This window comes from Dipteris shenzhenensis, chromosome 24 (genome assembly GCF_047967505.1).
Source record: "Dipteris shenzhenensis isolate YYH24624 ecotype China chromosome 24, Dip_SZ_1.0, whole genome shotgun sequence".
Taxonomy (NCBI): Eukaryota; Viridiplantae; Streptophyta; class Polypodiopsida; order Gleicheniales; family Dipteridaceae; genus Dipteris; species Dipteris shenzhenensis.
In genome coordinates this window covers 3,009,299-3,030,108 of record NC_141619.1, presented here as the reverse complement: position 1 = coordinate 3,030,108, position 20,810 = coordinate 3,009,299, and the positions used below count along the sequence as shown (strand labels likewise).

Genomic DNA, 20,810 nt, shown 5'->3' with positions numbered 1-20,810 from the left:
GAGCACCCTTCTTCATGACTTGGGGATTAGTGGCATGGTTATCTCTTACTGGCCCTTAGGTGTTTTTCGAGGGACATGACTCAGACTCAGCCTTCATTATACGACGACACTCTGTGGAGTCATGTTCTCTCCAAGATGTTCCCTTCATTCCTTTCAGAGCTGCTCATGCCTTGGTAGACACATCATGGGAGATTCTGGCTAGCATTGCAGCTTGACATATCTGGAGGGCCAAATGTACGGAGGTGATGGAGGGTTCACACATTCACCCTTCCCAGTCTTTGGCCAGTATATGGACTGCTACTATACACACACCGATGGCCATCTGGGTGAGCATGTAGTGATCCTCCAAAGCAGCTACAGCCAGGAGAGATACTTTTTTCAGAGTTTGGAGAGGATCTCCTTTCTTCTCTGAGTCTTCTTCAGGGTTGAGGTGGCATTTTCAACCTCCACCTTGGATTTTTGTTAGCTCTTTTTGAGTTGGTTTTTTTTCTCATGCATGGCATGATGCACTCCTGCATTAGAGCTTGCTATTGCAGTTTTCATTTATACTTAATGAAGTAATCTTTTTGAAAAAAAAAAAACAGTAGTGTCATAGGTCCAGCTCACTGTCATGTGCAAGCTCACTGCGCAAGATCTCCTTCTATCTTAGGGGAAGTTTCAGTCCAAAAATATCCAACTAGATCTCAAAAAGATGCTCATTACTTTAGCCATAAATAAATACCAAAAAGGGGCAAGAAGGTATCCCTATTGGACTAATCTAGAAATCTGGAACCTCTCTCCCCTATTCCCTCAAATAAGCACCTGGCTGTGGACTGCTTTGTACAAAGAAGTAACCCCTCTCATCCAAGTGTCAAAAAATCTAAACCGTAGAAGGATACCCTCCAAAAATTCCCAATCTCTGTCATAAGCTTCTCAAAGTCCAAGAGTAGGATGGAAAGTCTCTGGTCACTCTTGCATAGCCCAATGTGAAGCCTCCCAAAATGAAAAATATTATCAAAAGTGCTTCAGCCATGCATGAAGATGCCTGCAAATCATGGATGAGATCTAGAAGAATGGGCTGCAAGCATAGACTAATAGCTTTGGCTAGAATCTTATAAAAAGTGTCCAACAGAGTTATTGGCCTCCATTGAGAAATCAATTTTTTGCATCCCGAGCGTCACGTTATACGCAATGGTCTAGATGGCAGAGGGGACCTACCTCCACAGTGGGGGCTTGGAAAGCCTTCAGGAAGCTTCCAGAGGATTGGATACTCCTATCAGTCAGCCACCTTTGAGGGAGTGCAGTCAGGATTCAGCAGATAGATGCAGCCATATCAAAGGAGTGAATGGATACAGGTGACATGCCGATCATAGAGTCCACTTGGTTGGGTGCTTTCACGAGGACGGGTATTCCTATACAGGTTATAGCCTTACAAGATGCACGGGAGGAAGCCCTTGTCTTTGAGGTTCCGGTCGGGAGGTAGATTTCACAGATCTTCAAAGGATATTCTTTTAGGGGTTGCCTTTCAGCCAGTCAGGATAGCAGGTTATTTGGAGTGGGGGAAGGATTCACAGTGGTATGTTGATCCTGACCCCGTTCTTCTGGCACTTGGGTCTTGGAGACTTTGGTTATATGGTGGTTCCCCCATTAGGTCCCTACAGTGGGACCCTAGGAAGTGGGAGTGGATTGATGAAGGGCACCGAGAGAAGAGCACCCCCTTCTTTCTTTACATAGGAGATTCCAGCTCAGCAGTAGAGATTGGAGGCCCTTCAGAGCTCATCATTGGGATAGTTTTTAGATTTCTGCAGATGCGCAGAAAAACTTTTGGAAGAGGCTCTGGAAATCTCTCAGGAATAGAAAAATCACTCTTTTCTTTTGGCTTTCTATTCACGGAAAGATTGCAGTGAACGTGTGGAGATCCAGGTTCAGGGCTGACGCTACATGTCCTCAATGCCACACAACAGTTGAGTCAGTTCAGAATTGCCTCTGAAAGTGCAGACGGGCGAGGATGATCTGGAAGGGTGTTGCTAGGATACTTTGCATATTTCATAGACCACCCTTTATGACCTGAGGATTAGTTGCATGGTTGTCTCTTACTGGTCATCAGGTGTTTTTCAAGAGAAATGACTCAGATTCAGCCTTCTTTGTACGACGCCACCTTGTGGAGCCATGTTTCCTCTAGGATGTTCCTTTCACTCCTTTTAGAGTGGCCCATGCCTCTGTATACACAGTTTGGGAGATTCTGGCTAATATTTCAGCTTGGCATATTTGGAGGGTCAGATGTACAAAGGTGATGGAGAGTTCCCAGGTTCACCCTTCCCAGACTATGGCCAGTATATGGACTAATATTATATACACTGTGAGATGCAAGGAGTGTATGACACTTTCCACACTGGATGTCAATGCTAAATTACTAACGTCTTCCTCGTGAACGTTGGTGCAATCATCGCTTAGTGGTGCAAATGACTGTGGAACCTATGGTGCAGGTCCAACGTGGAACGAGTACGGAGTGGACAGACAAGCACAAAGGTGGAACACACTCACAAGAGCTAGCCCTCAACGTGGACAAGGCTAAAACTCAAGCCACATAATACACGGTCCTCTAACCAAGTAAAGGAAGATGAGGGAAGGGGAATACAAAATAAAGGGGTGTTGGAGCAGCAAACATAGATGGAAGGGAGCATAGCACATAAGATGGAAATGACCAATACACCAAATGGAGATACACCAGGCGAGTTTGTGACTCTCTCTCTCTCTCTCTCTCTCTCTCTCTCTCTCTCTCTCGGCTGGCAGTAATTGATGAGGCGGTAAAATCTTGTAAGGATTCCCCCCTACCCCGCAGCTAGTCTCTACAGTCAAAGATTTTGTTCACATTGAAGTACAAACTGCTAAGAAGGAAGTGATTGTGGAAGTGGACACCAAAGCAAGTAAGTCTTATATTCAAGCAGAGTTTAAAGAACACAAAGCTAGAAGTAATAATGTGCTGAACATTACAATAGGGGGACTCCCAGAAGATTGGTACAAAGAGGAGGACACATATAGTGAAATATTGACAAAGACCAAAGAAAGCTTGCCCAACATTGAATGGGTGGATGATGATGAGCAGGATGACGATGACTCTAGGCCAACTTCTATTATGCACTATAAAGGTCATGCAATCCTTACACTGAAGTCAAAAGATATGCGGTTCAAGCTCCTTCGGCAATCTCACAGCTGAAGGGTACCAAAGTATGGATAGCAGAGGAGCTTACACAAGCTCAACTCAAGAATAAGGCAACTGAATTAGCTAAAGTCAAGGCTGCCAGAAAGGATGAAAAATGGGCAGTTTACCGTGAAGGCGTAGCTCTAATCAGAGAATTTAAACCAAAACCAAAAGACTCTCAGTCTTAAACTGATGTATGGCTGTTTACTCTTTCAGACTATTATGTAGGTACTCTAAAATAATGTGGGTTGCTTTTGCACTCCTTGGGAGCTGCCATGCGCCCTCCCTAAAGCAGATGTACTAGAGGGTTTCTTGCTGTCCCATAGACCTTTTGGTCTCCGGTGGACGTTAATGGACTCTCTCTCTCTCTCTCTCTCTCTCTCTCTGTCTCTCTATCTCTCTCTCTCTCCTCACACTCAGGGCACTGGTAGAGGAGGCAAAGTCACGAAGGCAACAGCTTTATTGTTGCTTCGTGGACTTCAGGAAGGCATTTGACACAGTTCCGCGATTCATATTGTTTCAGAGGATTCGTCAGATGGGCTTCAGTGGAGAGATACAGTGGGCTATCATGGCTTTGTATGAGAGGGTCACTGGTTGGGTTCGGACACGTGAGGGGCTCTCAGAGGAGGTATGCAGCACGATTGGGGTGAAGCAGGGTTGCCCGCTCTCTCCTACTCTCTTTGGATTATATATTGATGAGCTAGAGATGTTTGTACAGATGACAGGCGGTGTGGGCTCTACTCTCTCAGGATCCTCCATTCCTATCCTCCTGTATGCGGACGATGTGGTTCTCATTTCCTCTACTGCTCAGGGCCTCCAGGCACATATTGAGGCACTCCACAGGTTTTGCCAGGACAGGGGGTTGACCGTAAACCTTGGCAAGACCAAGGTTATGGTTTTCAACACCTCTGATCGTATTTACAGCACGGATGAGTTTTGCTTCACTTATGACGGACAGCCCATTGAGCTTGTTAGAGAGTACACTTATTTGGGGGCAGTTTTCAGGGGATCGGTCTTCACCATGACATATGCAGCACGAGATAGGATTAGTAAAGGGTATGCTTCGTTGGCTCATCTTGAGCGTCAGTGTTTTCAGTCCCACTTTTAGCATCCCGATACGAAATCCTTGCTTTTTGATACATTGGTAAGACCAACTGCGATGTATGCAGCTCCTTTCTGGGCAAGAGACCTTGGCGCTGCAGATTGGAGACGAGTAGAGAGGTTACAGATCATCATGTTCTCTAGGCTCATTAGGGCCAAGGCTACAGTTCCGCACGAGATCATGCTAGCAGAGTTTGGAGCTACTCCCCTTGCATTGGATGCAGCGTTTCAGTCGGTCATGTATTTGCACAGGGTTAGGGAGTTTGGAGACTTAGCAGCAGGCAGAGCTCGGTTGCCATGGTTAGCACTTGCATCTTCTATGGAGTTGGCACGATCTGGGGCCCGATACTGCTGGTACTTCAGACTCACTAGGTGGCTCACATCTCTTGGACTAGACATGGATAGACTGCCTCCCTTCCGATACAGCATGGATGCCCCTCATCTCGAGTTGACTCGCCACGAGCTTAGCCAGGTCACAAGAGCAGACTTGCTGCAGCTTCATATGTATCGCACTTGGATTTATCCCACGCAGCTTCCGACGAAGATGGCCACATATCGTGACCACTTCCTTTGGATCTCAGAGGATGGGTTTGTCATTCCACCAGGCTATACAGGTATTCACATGTCCCACTCATTGAGGATTGCCCTTGGCCAGCTTAGAGTCTCTTCGCATCAGCTCGAGATAGAGGCTGGTAGGATGCGACGCATGGAGGATGGACGGCGACCAGGCCGAGAGACCAGGATCTGCCCTTGTTGCACCATGGGAGAGGTGGAGTCAGAGGAGCACTTCATTTGCAGATGCCCGCTATATTATGAGCTCAGAGGTAGATAGATTCCACTGTCTCTTCACGGATGGCTTTGGACCTCTCTCACAAGTGATGGACTACGAGGATCAGCATTGCCTAGCTCTTTATGTCAGGGAGGCCACTATGCTTCGACGACACTACCTCAGAGACCATCAGCACAGACCGGAGCGTGATAGAGCCCAGCCTGATAGAGCTCAGGCACATGCTATACCAGAGGACAGAGACCAGGAGGAGCATGAGGAGGTCAGAGCTCACACAGGACACATGCCTCCACCCTGTGGATGTACATATGAGATGGTTTGTAGACGCCGCAGGATCTTGTTACATAGGGGACGTACTCACCGCTTCATATCCAAACGATCCAGGATGATGGCAGCTTTTCGGAGGAGAAAGAGTCCCATAGTAAAAAAGCAAGCCCAAACCTAAGGTAGGTGTAAAATAGGCTGTGCACAAGAAGCTAAGAACTAGCCGACAACAAGGGTAGCGTAGAGCGAAAGCAGGCTACAAGAGAGAACAAGTCACGGTGCATAAGTGAGCAAGAAAGCGATAGATTGTACATATGTGTGTGGATGAAAAGCAGTATTCCCAACAGCTTGTGAAGTGTCAAGTTCAATAGGAGAGCTGTTACAAGAAGAGACACCGAACACCATGTGCAATTGTATCGCAGATTATGTGAGAGGCCGCGTGACAAGTATTGCAGCTTGATAGTGCAAGTTGGTGACTGAATATTTTGGTGGGCACATGCTAAAACTGTTGGGAATCAAAGTCCTAGTGTGAGTGTCTCAGTGTCCTAGAGTTGTGGAAGTGTCCTACAGTCCACTTGCCTTTTGGATGGATGTAGCGTCACTTTACCTTTGGAGGTGAGATAGGCTTTTCCAGTATTATTTTGGTTCTCAGACTCCGTGACACGTGGACTTGTATCTTTGCATTGGCATTTGTACTCATTCCCCCATTTTAGGGGCGGTTTTCTTGCATCTAGTTTACTTTGTATTTAGGCTCAGATTTGACATTATGTACTTTCACTTGCATTGTATTGCGTAGCACTTAGATGATATTCGACGATGCCTCTTCTTTGTGGCACGTTGATTTTGTGCTATCTTGTATGCAGAGTTCTTGATGTCCCATGGGCCCATTTTGGTCTTTAGTGGACAATAATACACTTTCTTTCTTTCTTTCTTTCTCTCTCTCTCTCTCTCTCTCTCTGTCTCTGTCTCTGTCTCTCTCTCTCTCTCCTGATTTGATGGTACAAATACTACTTTATGCAGATGACATAGTTCTCATCAGCCGAGGGTTTGCAAAAACACTTGGAGGCCTTGGAGATGTTCTGCAGAGAGAGGGACTTGATAGTCAAACCAAGGTCATGATCTTCAACACATCCCAAGAAGTGCTTCATCAACATCGACGTCGACATAGTTTCACTTACCGTGGGGAGCCGGTGGATATAGTGCAGTCCTACACATACCCAAGGCAGTATTCACGAGACCAGGCTTCATGATGACCCATGCTGCTAGAGCACGACTCACATGAGGGAAGGGTGTCCTGGCCCGATTAGAGAGACGGTGCTTCCAGGCGCATTTCCGCGATTTATAGACGAAGGGCTGGCTTTTTGACACTCGTGAGACCGACTGCCATGTATGCAACACCTTTTGGGGGAGTGACCTTTCAGCTACTAATTGGAAGGGATTTGAGAGGCTACAGGTGATCATGAAATCTAGGATAATTCGTAGTAAGCCTTCAGTTCCCCATCAGATCATACAGGCAGAGTTCGCCATGACACCTCTCCAAGTGGATGTCCTCTTCCACAGACCGTGACGTTTCTCCACAGAGTTTGGCCCCTACCTCAGTGGAGATTACCGAGACTGGCACTGGAGTCATCCCAACGCCTAGCAGAGAGGGGCTTTGATACAGTATGGTATGCGTGGGTATCGACATGGTTTGATAGCCACGGTATCCAAATGGATAGGCTCCCCCCTTTTCAGTACAGCATGGATGCATCACTGCAGCTCCTTCCACATGATGAGATTAACCGTATCATACGGTTAGACCTTCTCCAGCTTCACACATCTCGAGCTTGAGGGGGGGGAATCAGGAGTTCCCCACCAAGACCTAGTTCTATCATGGCCACTTTCTAAGGATATCGGAGCATGGTCTCATCATCAGGCCCCAATACCTCAAGGATAGGAGAATCTCACACACCTTGCAGATTGCTATCAGACAGATACGAGTCTCGTCCCACCAGCAGCAGATTGAGGCTAGGAGAGCGGCCAGCATATCTAGAGAGCAGGGGGTTTGCAGACTATGCATGATGGGGGAGGTCGAGACAGAGAAGCATTTTCTTTGTGTTTGTCCGGCCTACTATGAGATCCGAGGACGATACCACTGTCTCTTGCAAGCATAGTTAGGGGAAACAAAATGGGGAAACGGATAATGGAAATGAAAACGGAAACGTTTCAAGATTTCTGGGAGGGCTGAAACGGGGAAACGCCACATCAGCAAGGGGTCTTTAGAAAAGGAGGTTTTGAGATGAGAACACACATATTTACATTGCTACAGCCTACAACCTAGCTGTAACTTAAAATATAGTGCATAATACTTACCACAATGTCACTTAGAAGTTAGAACTTAGAACAATTTACAAATTAGAACTTACAAGTAAACTTAGAAGGCTGAAAGAGAGGGCTGAAAGAGGGGGCTGAAGGAGGGTTGAAAGAGGGCTGAAGCCTAAAAGAGGGCTGAAGGAGTGGAGTTAGAGCCTTGAAGGAGGGCTGAAGGGGAGTAGATGATGATGGCGAGCTGAAGCAGCCTGCAGGAGAGAAAGGAGTGCAAAGGAGTGAATGGGGCTCAAGGAGGGCTGGAAAACCTTGAGGATGGAGAGAGTATGAGGCTGAAGGAGTGGAAGGAGTGAAACATTGCACAAGGGCCAAAATTGAAATCAAAACAACCAAAATCGGGCTCGCGGCAGATTTTTGTGACATTTGGAGACCCTAAATGCTTTGTTGTCTAAAACAGATCGGTTTTGTGCCCTGAAACGCGTTTTAGGCTGGCTGAAACGTTTCAGCCAGCCGTTTCAGGGTCCTGAAACGCGTTTCACGATCTAGGCTTCCCTGAAACGGCGTTTCAGGATTGGCTAGGCTTTGAAACACGTTGCTTTCAAGATGAGCTCGGCTTCGGACCACTCACATGACTGGTACATTTGCTCGACTAGGTTTGCATTGGGGGCTCTACCTGATTGAGATGACGAGACATAGAGATTCCCTTGTGCAGTAGGCCAGAGATCCACTATAGTTGATGCCTCAAGACACCGAGATAGACCGAGCACAAACAAGCGTCCCTGATTTTTACGCATCTGAGCCAGTACCAGATGAGATCGAGAGGGAGGAGCTCGAGGAGATGAGAGCACTATGGATCAGCAATGGCACCCGTCACCACGATGTGGCTGGACGAGAGATGCGGAGACCACACACGACACATGGGGCAACCAACGATTGAGATTCGACCTATCTCAGCCCTCCTCAGAGGGGACCGCCAGAGACGAGGCATTTCTCTCGATGTACCCCATTGGATACAGAGATCCAAGAGATTGTGCCCCCCGCCACCACGGCAAACAGCCCGACAGACACAAATACACAAGCTCTTTGCATCACACCAGAGGACCATCAAGGAGAACGGGAAGGAGACGGGTTATATAGAGCCTCCACATGTACTCGGAGCTCTGGTTCTGAGCAGTTGATTGCTCTTTTTTCGTACTATGTTTTGTACTAGCATTTTGCATTTTTAGCACTTAGCACTCAGCAAGGGCCTTAGTGAGGCCTTTGGTTCAGCCCAAAGTGGCTTGTATGGGTTACATATATCTTGTATCTTGTCTCATAGACTCGCGAGGTCTCCTGAAGAAGTTAATGCATCAGTACTTGCTTTCGAGGTCAACAAATTTGCGGAGTGTCGAGGACTTAGAGCAGCAGGACAGGCCGGATTCCGATGTGATCATGGGACCATGGATCACATTCTCAGCTATCCTGCCATCCGGTGCGATAACCTATCCCTCTGCCTGTCGCCATAGAGCTATCCCCACAACCGTTGGGATACCTCTCGGGTAGTCTAGAATATAAAAATTCCAGAACTACAGTTTAGCCTGAGTGGGCCTAGTTAGACGTCTCATACATGCACTTGAGATCCGGAAGAATTTTGTCCAAGGATCATGTGCCGGAAGATAGTGCTTCGAGCTATGTTCAGCCCACCTTTCGCCCTAGCTGGGGATCCGGAAGCTCGAATCCTAGCCCCCACTCGGTCCCCCTCGCCGGCCTGCTCCTCCCTCCCCCACTATCCTCCTTCCCGCCAACCTGCTCCTCCCTCCCCCGCTAGCCTTCTCCTCCCCACCGGCCTGCTCCTCCCTCCCCCGCAGGCCTTCCCTCCCATGCGGCACCTCTACACCCCCCTCGCGGCACTTCTGCCCTGCCCAGGGGCCTCCTCTCCACCCCCCTCAGGCATCTTCTCCACCTCTTCCTCCACCTTACTACTCCTACCTCCTATCCTAGCCTCTCCCCCCCTCCTCCTCTCTACTCCTACCCCCTAGTCCTAGCCTCTCTACGCCTCTCTCTACTCATACCTCCTATCCTAGCCTCTCTCCCCCTCCACCTCTCTACTCCTACCCCTAGTCCTAGCCTCTCTCCCCCTCCTCCATCCTTCTTCATCCCCCTCTCTTCCCTCAGCCTTCACCCTCTCCTCCCTCTTCTCTCTCTTCCTCGTGTGCCTCCCTCCCCCCCTCCGCAGAGTAGATAGAGTCAGCAAGCCCGAGCCCAACGGCCTCTTAGGCAAGAGCAGCAGGAGTCCCAGACCCCTTGGGTTACCCCCTCAGAAGGGGAATGGACCCAAGTCGCCTTGTCCATCATGTTGTCACTTATGCGGATGGCCACCTTGCTGCATAGATCGAAGGAAATAGGATTCATCACCATTAGGTGGTCGTGCAACTTCGGGTCTGCCAATCCGATGAGGAAGCGAGGCAACAGTCGTTTGTCGCTCATCCGCTCGTACGGTTCACAGCGGGCATTGAGGTGCTTGATCTTGGCAATGTAATCCCTAAGGGATTCCTTGTCGTTGTGCTTTACCTCATACAATTGGTTAATTGGGCTCCATTTATGGCCATTGGGGGCGAACCCCACAATGAAGGCCTTTCTCAATGTCTCCCAGTTGACTTTCTCTTCTGGGGTGAGAGCCCTATACCATTGGCCTTCTTTGCCATCCAAGCTGAGACCAAATGCATTGGCCATTTCTAGGTCCCCGAGAGCACCAAAAGCTCCGCAAATTTGCTCAAATCGCTCCACGTGGGAGACTGGGTCTCCTTCTCCAAGGAATCTGGTCATTAACTTAGAGATAGCTATGGGTCGGCTCCTCCAGGGATTTGCAACCCCAGCGGGAAACACTGGGGCGGGTGGAGGTGGTGTGGCCCCCCTTCCTAGGGCGTTCACCAAGATGTGCATTGCCTCATCAGTTAACACTGTTTGAGCAGCTGGTGGGGGTGGTGTTGCTGTGAGCCCGACGGGACACAGGGTTGGCCTTAAGCCTGGCCCTAGTGGTGGTATCCACGTAGTTGCAGGTACTGGCATTGGAACGGATGTGCCAAGGCCTGCATTGATCCGTGCAATGGGTATGGATGGAAATGGACGTACTCGCGGAGGAGGTGGAATGGTGGTTTCATGCAATGGGCCTTTACGGATAGTCTGCAGGACACAACGAGAGGGAACGTACGGAAGGTACCGTACGGACGAAGACTCGCTGTACGAGAAGCTGCACGGAGGAACCTGTACGGACAGAAGAAATACAGAGATTCTGTACAGAGATATGATGCTCACAAAAAGTACGGGATAGTATGGGAAAGAGCAAGGTATATTTCAGCTTGTCAGGTTCTAGATCATGTGAAGTGGTGTTTTTTGGCTTCAGGACATTATCTAGATCCTAACCCATATCACATTCCCTTGGGTTCATGAAGGATTTGGCTTTATGGAGGTGTCTCAAAAAAGTAGTTGTAGTGGAAGCTTGGGGAGTGGGAATGGATTGATTCAGGGCACTGAGAGAAGAGCCTCCCCTTCTTTCGCTACACGATTAATAATGCCAGGAAATTTCAGCCCAGCCTGAGAGGCTGGAAGCCTGCCAGAGCTCCCCATTGGGAGAATTTTCAGATTTTTTCTGACTTGCAGAAATCCTAGTGGAAGAAACTCTTAGAAATAGAAATTTCACTCTCTTCTTTTGGCTTTCTATTCATGGAGGATTGCAGTGAATTAGTGGAGGTCCATGTTCGGCAGAAAGGCAACAAATACAAGTAGTCGATCTAGAATATTGCTTATGGGACTGTAGACAAGCGAAGATGGTGTGGAAGGGGATTGCTATGTTGTTGAGCACCTTCATGTCTTCTCCTTTGTGAGACTTTGTAGCTTGGCTTTCTGTTTCCGCACCTTAGGTGTTATGGGAGATATGGCTCTTCTTGGGCTCTTTCAGCTCGACAACATTTTTAATTATGGAAAAGACTAATATTAAGTATGAACAAAACCTGCAAGAGCAAGAGCCGAAGACGGAAGTACATCATGCGGTACATGAGAAAACACTCCTCAGAAGGAGGTAGAAAACAACCAAGGTTGAGGCTGAAGATGCCATCTCAACCGCCTTAGTAGTCTCAGCAAAGAATGGGGGGTTCCCCCATTACCTAAAAAAGATAGCTCTCCAAGCTGCACGTGAGGATCCCTGCATGGTGACCCAGATGTCCTTGTTGCCTTTCTTCTGTGGAATCAGTTCGGCATTGTCTTTGGGATTGCAAACAGGTCAGGATTATTTGGAGGGGGATAGCCATGATTTTCAGCAACTTTATTTGTTGCCCTTTCTTCATGACTGGGGGCTCAATTGCTTGGCTCTCTCTCTCGGGGCCCTACGTCTTCTATGAGGGAATTGACTCATCTTGGGCTTTATTGATTCGACACCATTTAGTCGAGCCATGCTCTCTAGATGACGTTCTTGCTTCACTTTCAAAGCTGTACATGCGTCTATTGACTCTTTTTGGGAGATACTAGCGAGTATTGCAGCGTTGCATATTTGGAGAGCTAGATGCACAGAGGCATTGGATGGATCCCAAGTCCACCCTTCTTGTACCTTGGCCAGCATATGGATGGATACTATACATACTTTGCTTTGATGACATTTGATTGAGTCATACTCTCTAGTTCATATTTTTGCCTCTCCTTACAGACTTGGACATGCCTCTGTGGTTACTTCATGGGAGATTTTGATGAGCATATCAGCGTGGCATATCTGGAGGTCCAAATGCATAGAGGCCTTGGATGGTTCCCAAGTCCTTTGACCAATATTTGTATAGATGCTATACACTTCTTGTAGGCCATTTGGGAGAGCATGTAGCGGTCTTCCCGGGCAGCCTCTAGTAGATAGACCGTCTTTCTAAGGAAGTGGAGTGGCTCCTTGTTTTTCTTGGAGCTTGATTTGGCCTTGATAGGGTATTCGTTTTCTCATGCCTTGCATGATGCACCTCTCCCTTGATCTTTGCTCCTGGAGTTCCTTTCATAATGGTAGTTGAGCTTTGAAAAAAAAAAGTGGTAGTTGAGCTTTCATTAATAAATCTCTTCTATTTTTGTTGATTGGCTCCATAGCCTAGTAAGGGGTCGATTTCGTAAGCTTGTTTAGTAGATGTACAAGCTCTTTTGTCTTTATTATAGTGATAATTGGAGGATCAGGATGGTTTGCCAAGATTTTATTGACAAATCTCTTCCATTTTTGTTGGTGGGGTTCATATCCTAGCGAGGGATCAACTTGGTGCAAGTCTGTGTCTATGTTCTAGGCAGGTTTGTACCTGCGATAAGTGGAAGATCAGAATGGTGCTTGAGCTTTTGTTGAAACATCTCATCGTTTTTTGTTGGTGGGCCTCATAGCCTAGTTGGCGTGTTGCTTTTAGTTAAAGGGGGGGATGGGTTAAACATAGGTGGGAATCAATAAAATCTTGTATGTTGTTCATTTCATGCAGTAAATGCAAAGTTTTGATTGCAGGAGTTGTGGGATCTTGTTTGGATGAGGCTAAATGTATAAATTTATCGCTGACTGCACTTGGAAAGTGTATAAATGCTGTTGCGGAGGGAAGCTCACATGTGCCAACAAGGGACTCAAAGCTTACTAGACTTTTGCGTGACTCCTTTGGAGGTACCTCCGTTTCCGATCCAATTTTCACTGCTTGGATCCTGTCTCTTCAGTTCATGTCGGATGTGTCTCAGCAGGAGGAATCTGTAACATGTACTAAGACTGATATGTATTGTATTAATTGTTTAGAGTCTTTTGAACTGTGGCTTGTTAGCATTCGTCAAGGTCCTACAATTTTTAGGGTAGTATTGAACCTTAAAAAGCTCCAAGGGAGCTTTTTTAATGACAGTTTTGTTGGTGCATAGACCTTTTCAAACAGCAGAATGTGGGTTGATTCTAACATTACATAATCTATAGTCAGAGTGGGATCTGTTCAGCCATGTTAAAGATTTTTATACGATTTCCTTTGTGACAATCTTAGGATACACACACACACACACATTTTTTATTTAGTGAAAACTTGGAATGCTTTATATTACAAGATAGCTATCCCAGAAAAAACTGGTATGCCGAAGGATTACATCAAGAGAAAATCTCCATGTAGGACAAATATACACCCTGATCTATGCAGTGAGTTTGCAGACAATCAAAGAGCGATTGCTACAAAGAACAACAGAAGAAAACACAAGTAGAGAAAACTAGATCACCAAAGCCTCTGTGGTTTCTAGCCTTCCAGAGAGTCTAGAGTGCCTAGTAGCGAACCTAGGTAAAGAACACACACACAACATCAACTGAAGATCTCAGTATAAGCCAAATATACATCTTGATCTATCTGGCGAGTCTGCAAGCAATCAAAGAAAGATTGCTGCAGAGAATGCTTAAAGAAAGCAAATAAAGAAAATTTGGGATCACTAAAGTCTTTACAATTGCGGTCTGTCCATAAAGTCCAAAGTGCCCAATAATGAGCCCAAATAAAGAAAAGATGAAACTTTTGTCGCTGTGGATGAAGACCAAAGAGTTAGAAAAATTTCCCAAAGAGAAGAGTCGGGAATCTCGCTCGTAGCCTCTGTCGAAGAGGATCCAGAAACTATCGAGAAGACGGGAAAAGCCAAAATAAATGAGGCATAGTCTCTTGAGAAATCAGACATTGATGACAGAGAGCAGGAGCAATGTCCCTACGGGCCAGCAACTGTCCAGATGGAAAAATTCCCAGAAGCACTCACCATAAAAAAACCTAATCTGAAGTGGAACCTTGTAAGCCCAAAGTTGCCGCAGTCTTTTTCTCCACCACTTAATTGGCTGATGGTTTCGCTAAATAGAATTACCCCTTTCTTAAACCGAGGGTTGAGGCAAAAGGATTTGTATAATGCAGGCACAGTACTCTGAGATAGCAAGCTAGAGACCATAGGGCAGCCATGCAAAGTGCCACGAATGCACCCAAACAAGAAATCGCACTGAGTGGGTTGCCAATGACCAAAAGTAGGAGTACTGATCTGTGTGGCCAGAGAATGAATCATCAGAGCCCAGGGCTGATCACCTTTTAGTAATTGCAGCAACATTTTCCCCCTATTAGCTAGAATGTGCACCTGGATATTAGTGATATTCAATCCTCCATGCATTTTAGGGGAACAAATTCGGTGTACGGAAAGTAGTTTGAGACTTTTTCTGCCATGTTTGGAACGCCAAAAGATTTCCATAATGACAGACATAAAGGAATCAAGATCTGCCTTAGTGAACATGATCAAAGGCAAATCATATTGAATGTATGCCACAAGAATGGACTGCACTATTCGGAGATGAACATGTAAAGGCCAAGTTGAAATCAGGGCTGATCATATCAGCTTCACTTCGAGTATCAACCGGAGAAATAGCAAGTACATTATCTTGTATAATGCCCTCATCAAGGCGCACATCCATATACTGAGGAGAAGGAGGTTGATGATGCTTAATAGGAGTCCGATCCTAAACTTCCGTAGCAGCAAAAAGATTGGCTTGTGACTTATCTACCTTTCTCCAATAGTGCTTTGGAATAGTAAGAGAAGGCTTCTCCAGTGAAGCCATAGCAGAAACTGGAGGAGAACAGTAAGAGAAGGAGAAGAAGAGGCGCATACACACACACACACGCTTTTTTTTGGGTGAAATCTTTGATTGATTATATTATATGAGTAGCAACCTCAAAAAAAGATGCTACAATTACATCAACTGAAAATTTCAATATATGCCAAAAAGACCTCATGATCTATGCAGCGGGTCTGCAAGCAATCAAAGAAAGATTGCTGCAGAGAACGCCTAAAAAAGCCAAACAGAGAGAAAGTAGGATCACCAAAGACTTTACAATTCCTATATGTCCATAAAGTCCATAGTGCCCAGTAGCGAACCCAAACGTAGAAAAGATGAAACTCCGGTCTGGATGGATGAAACCCAAATAGCCAGAAGAACTTCCCAAACGGAACAAATGGGAATCTCGCTCGCAGGTGCTGTCGAAGCAGATAAAAAAATTCACGAGAGCACGGACAATGCCAAAACAAGTAAGGCACAATCTCTGAAGAAGCAGAACATCTATGGCAAAGTGCAGGAGCAATGTGTCGATGAGCTAATAGCTGTCCAGATGGAAACACTCCCAAAAGAACTCGCCAAAAGAAAACCTGTTGCCGAAGCGGTACTTTATAGGCCCAAAGTTGCTGTTATCTTTTCCTCCACCACTTGGCTGGGCGATGCATTCGCCAAACAGAATCACCTCTCTCTGAAACCCAAGGTTGAGGTAAAAGGATTTTATGCCTCAAAGGATGAGAAGAGGACCCTGGAGAAGTCAAAGTCCAATCTTCCAGTCGGTCCTGGAGTTCCAAAGGAGGAATCGGAACAAAGGACGAAAGCATAGAAGTAATTTGTCGCCACAAAGGACGATAATGAGAGCCCAATCCATATGTAGTGGCTGCTAGAGAAAAGGGGAGCACAGTACCAGCACCATCTATAACATCAGCAACCGAGGTGATGCCTTTAAACGAGACAAAGTAGAAACGTCAAGGTTCCTGTAAAGCCAAGGGAGGCTGAAAGACTTTCGACCAGTGAATGCTTTCAGCTCTCAAAGAATTCCCAAGCAAAGATTGCCGTCCATTCCATTCCAGATGAGAAAGAACATGCTTCCAGTCAAGAAGCAAGCGGGAGACAAAAGGGCATCTAGGCAAAGTGCCATCAGTGTAGCCAAAAAAGAAATCCCAGTGATCGAGTTGCCAATGACCAAATGCAAAAATACTGATATGAGTGACCAGAGTCCTAATCATAAGAGCCCAAGGCTGATCACCTTGTAGAAATTGCAGCAACATTTTCCCCCTGTGGGCAAGAATATGCACATGAATATCCGTGATGTTCAATCCACCATGCATCTTGGGAGAACAAATGTGATGCATCGAAAGCAGCCTGAGACTTTTTTTGCCATGTTTGGATCGCCAGAAGAGTTCCATAAAGACAGACATGAAAGATGTAAGATCTGCCTTAGTGAACATGATCAATGGTAAGTAAAATTGAATATATGCCACAAGGATGGACTGCACTATTCGAAGACGAACGTGCAAAGGCCAGGTTGCCAGTTTCCAATACTCAAGCTTTTCCGAAGCTTAGCCAAAACCCAATCAGTTTGTTGTCGGCGAGTGAGTTCCCACCCCAAAGGGTAACCAAGATGACGAACAAACTAAGTGGGTGGAATGATATCCTTGGGCCATAATAGACTATGCCAGTCTTTGGAATGCAAAGGGAGCAGCTTAGACTTCTGAAAATTAACATGAAGACCAGCTGCCAAACCATAAATAGAGAGGGCCTGCATCAAGGCACCAAGATCATGGGGCGTATTCTTCGGGGTAAAGAAAGAATCATCAGCATAAGCTTGAGCAACCATGGCAAATTCAATCCCAATATAAGCATTGGCAATGTTATCTGTGATATGGCGAGGTGGAACAAAGCCATATTGGGAGGGATGCAACCCATCATGCAAATAACCTTTAATCCGATCAACCACCATTTTGGCAATGATCTTGTAAATGACTGGCATGAGCGTGATTGGCCTCCAATGACCTAGTGAATCACATAGCTGCTTTTTTGGAATCAGCTTGAGAAGACCCTTTTTCCATGACAAAGGCATCTGCTGATTTTTCCATGCTGTATTTACCATTTGCAGCAAGGTGAATTTAAGAAGATCCCAGAATGCAAGAAAAAAGTCAACAGTGAGACCATCCCATTCTGGAGATTTCCATCTGCCACAGGATCTCAGTGCATCAGACAATTCCCTTTCAGTGAAGGGATGTTCAAGTTCCAAAGCCTGAGCATCAGACAGAATTGGATGAATATGCTGCAAAAGAAGCTGACGTGCAGACATGACCCGAGGAGAAAGAGTATCCAGATGCCCAAAATGAGTGGAGAAGTGCTGCACACATAAATCAGCAAGCTTTGAACGAGATGTTGACCAAGAACCATCAGGCATCTGGATGCGACAACAAGTTGAAGGTCGTGCTTTACCCAAAAAGCCACACCAGAAAAGGAGTGCTCTCCAGCATAGAAGATATCATAACCAGCAAAATGGCCTATTTGACCAGTATACATATGCTGATTATGCTCTTGCAAAGAGAGTTCTGTGGCATAAAGAAGGAATCATCAGCATATGCCTGTGCCAAAAAAGATGCAACCCCAGGGATTTTAAGACCAGTATTCTGTCCTGTGTTTGTAAGATGATCAAGATACATCAAGAGGGGATGGGTCGCAATGGCATAGAAGAGAGCACTAAGGGGGCAGCCCTGTCTGACTGATCTACCCAATGTCCATGACCGAGATAGATGACTCCCAAGAATGCACTGACAGGTAGAGTCAGAATAAAGTCAATAAATAGCATTTGCTATCTTGGGACCAAAGCCCAACTTTGTCATGGTTTGAGAGATAAAATCCCATTGAACAGTGTCAAATGCCTTAGTGATATCTACCTGCAATATGAGCACATCTTGATTCGAGTACTTAGCATATTCAATTGCAGTCAATGCATTGGAGATATTGTCATGGATTTGTCTTCGTGGCACAAACCCATACTGATGAGGATGAAGGCCCGCATTCAGTATCCCATGTAGCCTATACACAATCATTTTGGCAATGAGTTTGTAAACTACAGGCATCAAAGTAATAGGCCTCCAATCTGACATATGATCACGCATATTTTTTTTAGGCACAAGTTTGATTATGCCATGCTTCCAAAGGTGCGGCAATTGATTTTCTTGCCAGGCAACATTGATCATTTGTAAGAGAACATCTTTCAAATCATCCCAAAAAGAAATATAAAATTCCACGGTAAGACCATCCCAGCCAGGGGACTTGTATTTGCCGAGATGGGACAATGCATTATCGAGTTCTGTGTGAGTAAAAGGTCTCTTGAATGTAAGAGCATCATCCATTTCCACTATCTCAGAAACATATTGAAGAAATTCAGTCCTCGCATCAGTCATTTGATTTGATGGGGAGCCAGAGGTAGAGAACAATTTCTGGAAGTAATTTTGGCATTCATCTTGGAGATCAGAGAAAGAGTGCGTCCAAGAGCCATCTAGCTTCCTTACCCTTAGACATGAGTTTTTCTTGCAAGTAGCATGCAGGCCCTGGAAGAAGGCTTTTGATGAGCAGCGCTTATTCATGAGGGGCTTCATTCTTGCTGTAATCTGCCATTTATGCAATTTCCTCTGATCATTGTCAGTCAGTTTGATCTGGGCTTGTGAGAGGGAATCATTTTCTGATTCAGAGAGAGGCCTTAAATGTGAAAATTCAGTCAATTGTTGTGCTGTCCTTTTTGCCCATTTGACCTCATTCCTCCATGTAGCCATGTGCCAGTTTCCATACTCCCTAATAACATTCTGTATACGAGAGACAAAACTGTCCGAAGCATAGTTCATGTCCTCCTGGGCATGCAAAGGCAAGGGATGAATTGCGAATCTGATCATTTGCTGGAAATATTGATGTCGGAGATAAGCCTGATTAACATGCAGTAATCTGGTGGAAAGAGTCGGCAAATCATCCAGTGGCATACCAAATTGCAGATTTATCCATAATGGGGCATGATCTGACAAGCCCAAAGAGAAATCTACGAGGAGATGAAGGCTAAAATCTGCATATTGTTGTGGATAAAACAAATACCATCTGTCAAGCCTTGCCCAGTATGTAGTAAATGCATTATGATGAAAAGTATATCCGGGCACTGACCCTTATAGAAGCAGCCATAAGTCTTCAGCCTGCACAGAAAGAAGCATGTTATCCCATTTCTGTCTTTCCGATGATAGCATATGAGATCTTGAAGTGGTGTTATCTCTCGGCAGAGGGGAATTATTAAAATCTCCACAGATAAATGCATTGGATCTCCATGGATATTTGCTTAAAGAATCCCATAAAAGAGCCCTCATGGCAGAGGTCTGGGAGGCATAGACTGATGCAAACTCAAGAATGTCACCATTGACATTACATTGTATGACTATCCATCGGCCACTGCTGTCATTGAATGCTAACTGAGGCTCCAGCTCACAGCCTTAGAGTGTTGATTATGCTCTTGCGAACAAACAAGATTGAAAGGGGCGTTGCTTCAATACAACCACCTTCTTAGGCTGTTGGAAACCATCCCGATTTGTCCGCACAGATTCCTTCATCTTCTCTTTTTCTTTTCCTTTTCCTTTTCCAGCAAGTAATTGCACCTGATTAACTGGTTTTGCATTCTTTGCTCCATTTCGATTTGCTGCCTTAGCTTGCAAATTCTCATTCTTTTCCCGTGTCTGTGGCATACACACACACACACACTCTTTTTTTTTTTGTGAAACCGAGATACTTTTATTATGAAACTTTCATTTACATCTGGGTAGTGCTCAAAAGAGAGCCAAAGCCCTATGCATCAGAAGCATTAAAAGAAAAGTTGAATACAAGAAACATCCAAATCTTCCTCATGTAAGGCATCATATAATGACTGCCGCAATGAGGCTCGGAAGAGAGGCTCGGAAGAACTTATATGGATGTTGAAGGGGAGAATTCAGATATGCTTGATTACGCTGCAACCAGAGGGTCCATAAGGCCCAATATCTGATCCAGTGGAAGAAAAGAGAATAATGTGACAGAGATGCTGATAGTTTGCCATACATCCAGAAAAACCTATAGAACCTGTGTGCTGGAAATCTGAGAGATAAGAAATAGGAGATTCTGTCTAGAAGGTTTCTGGAATATGAACAAGACCACAGTAGATGCGGAATACTCTTAGATGTAAGGTGACATCTTGGACAAAGAGGTGAAGCTATCCGTCTTTGAGCCAATTTCACCCCTACTGGAAGAATACCAACAATACATCTCCATAAAAATAGTCGTTGCTTCAATGGCATTTTCAACTTCCATATCAATTGCAGTTTTCCCTTCCACCAGGCTAATGACTTGTTCAAATGCCATAGAGAATTAGCATGATGGGCAATCCAAGGAGGAGGTAATATCAATCGATAATCCTGTATAGAAGTCAATAAATGCAAAGGCCTAGAGGAGATGCTTGTATTTGAAGACTGAAGGTGCCAATCTTGAAGCCTGTCTCTAACATTCAATGTCGGAATCGGAACCAGAGGGAGTAAGAGATCAGCAATAGCTTTCCATATAGGTCTATGATGCAT

General features: G+C 45.6%; 1 protein-coding gene across 4 annotated transcripts in view; it reads left to right on the top strand.

Moving 5' to 3' along the window:
- The window catches only part of LOC147886093 (kinesin-like protein KIN-UB), a 146,682-nt gene that overhangs the window by 59,685 nt on the left and 66,187 nt on the right, over positions 1–20,810 (top strand). For all 4 annotated transcript variants that reach the window (XM_087395856.1, XM_087395857.1, XM_087395858.1 and 1 more), the window contains one exon: positions 13,129–13,278. In XM_087395856.1, the coding sequence (XP_087251982.1) occupies positions 13,129–13,278 (150 nt within the window). The remainder of the gene's footprint in view (positions 1–13,128; positions 13,279–20,810) is intronic.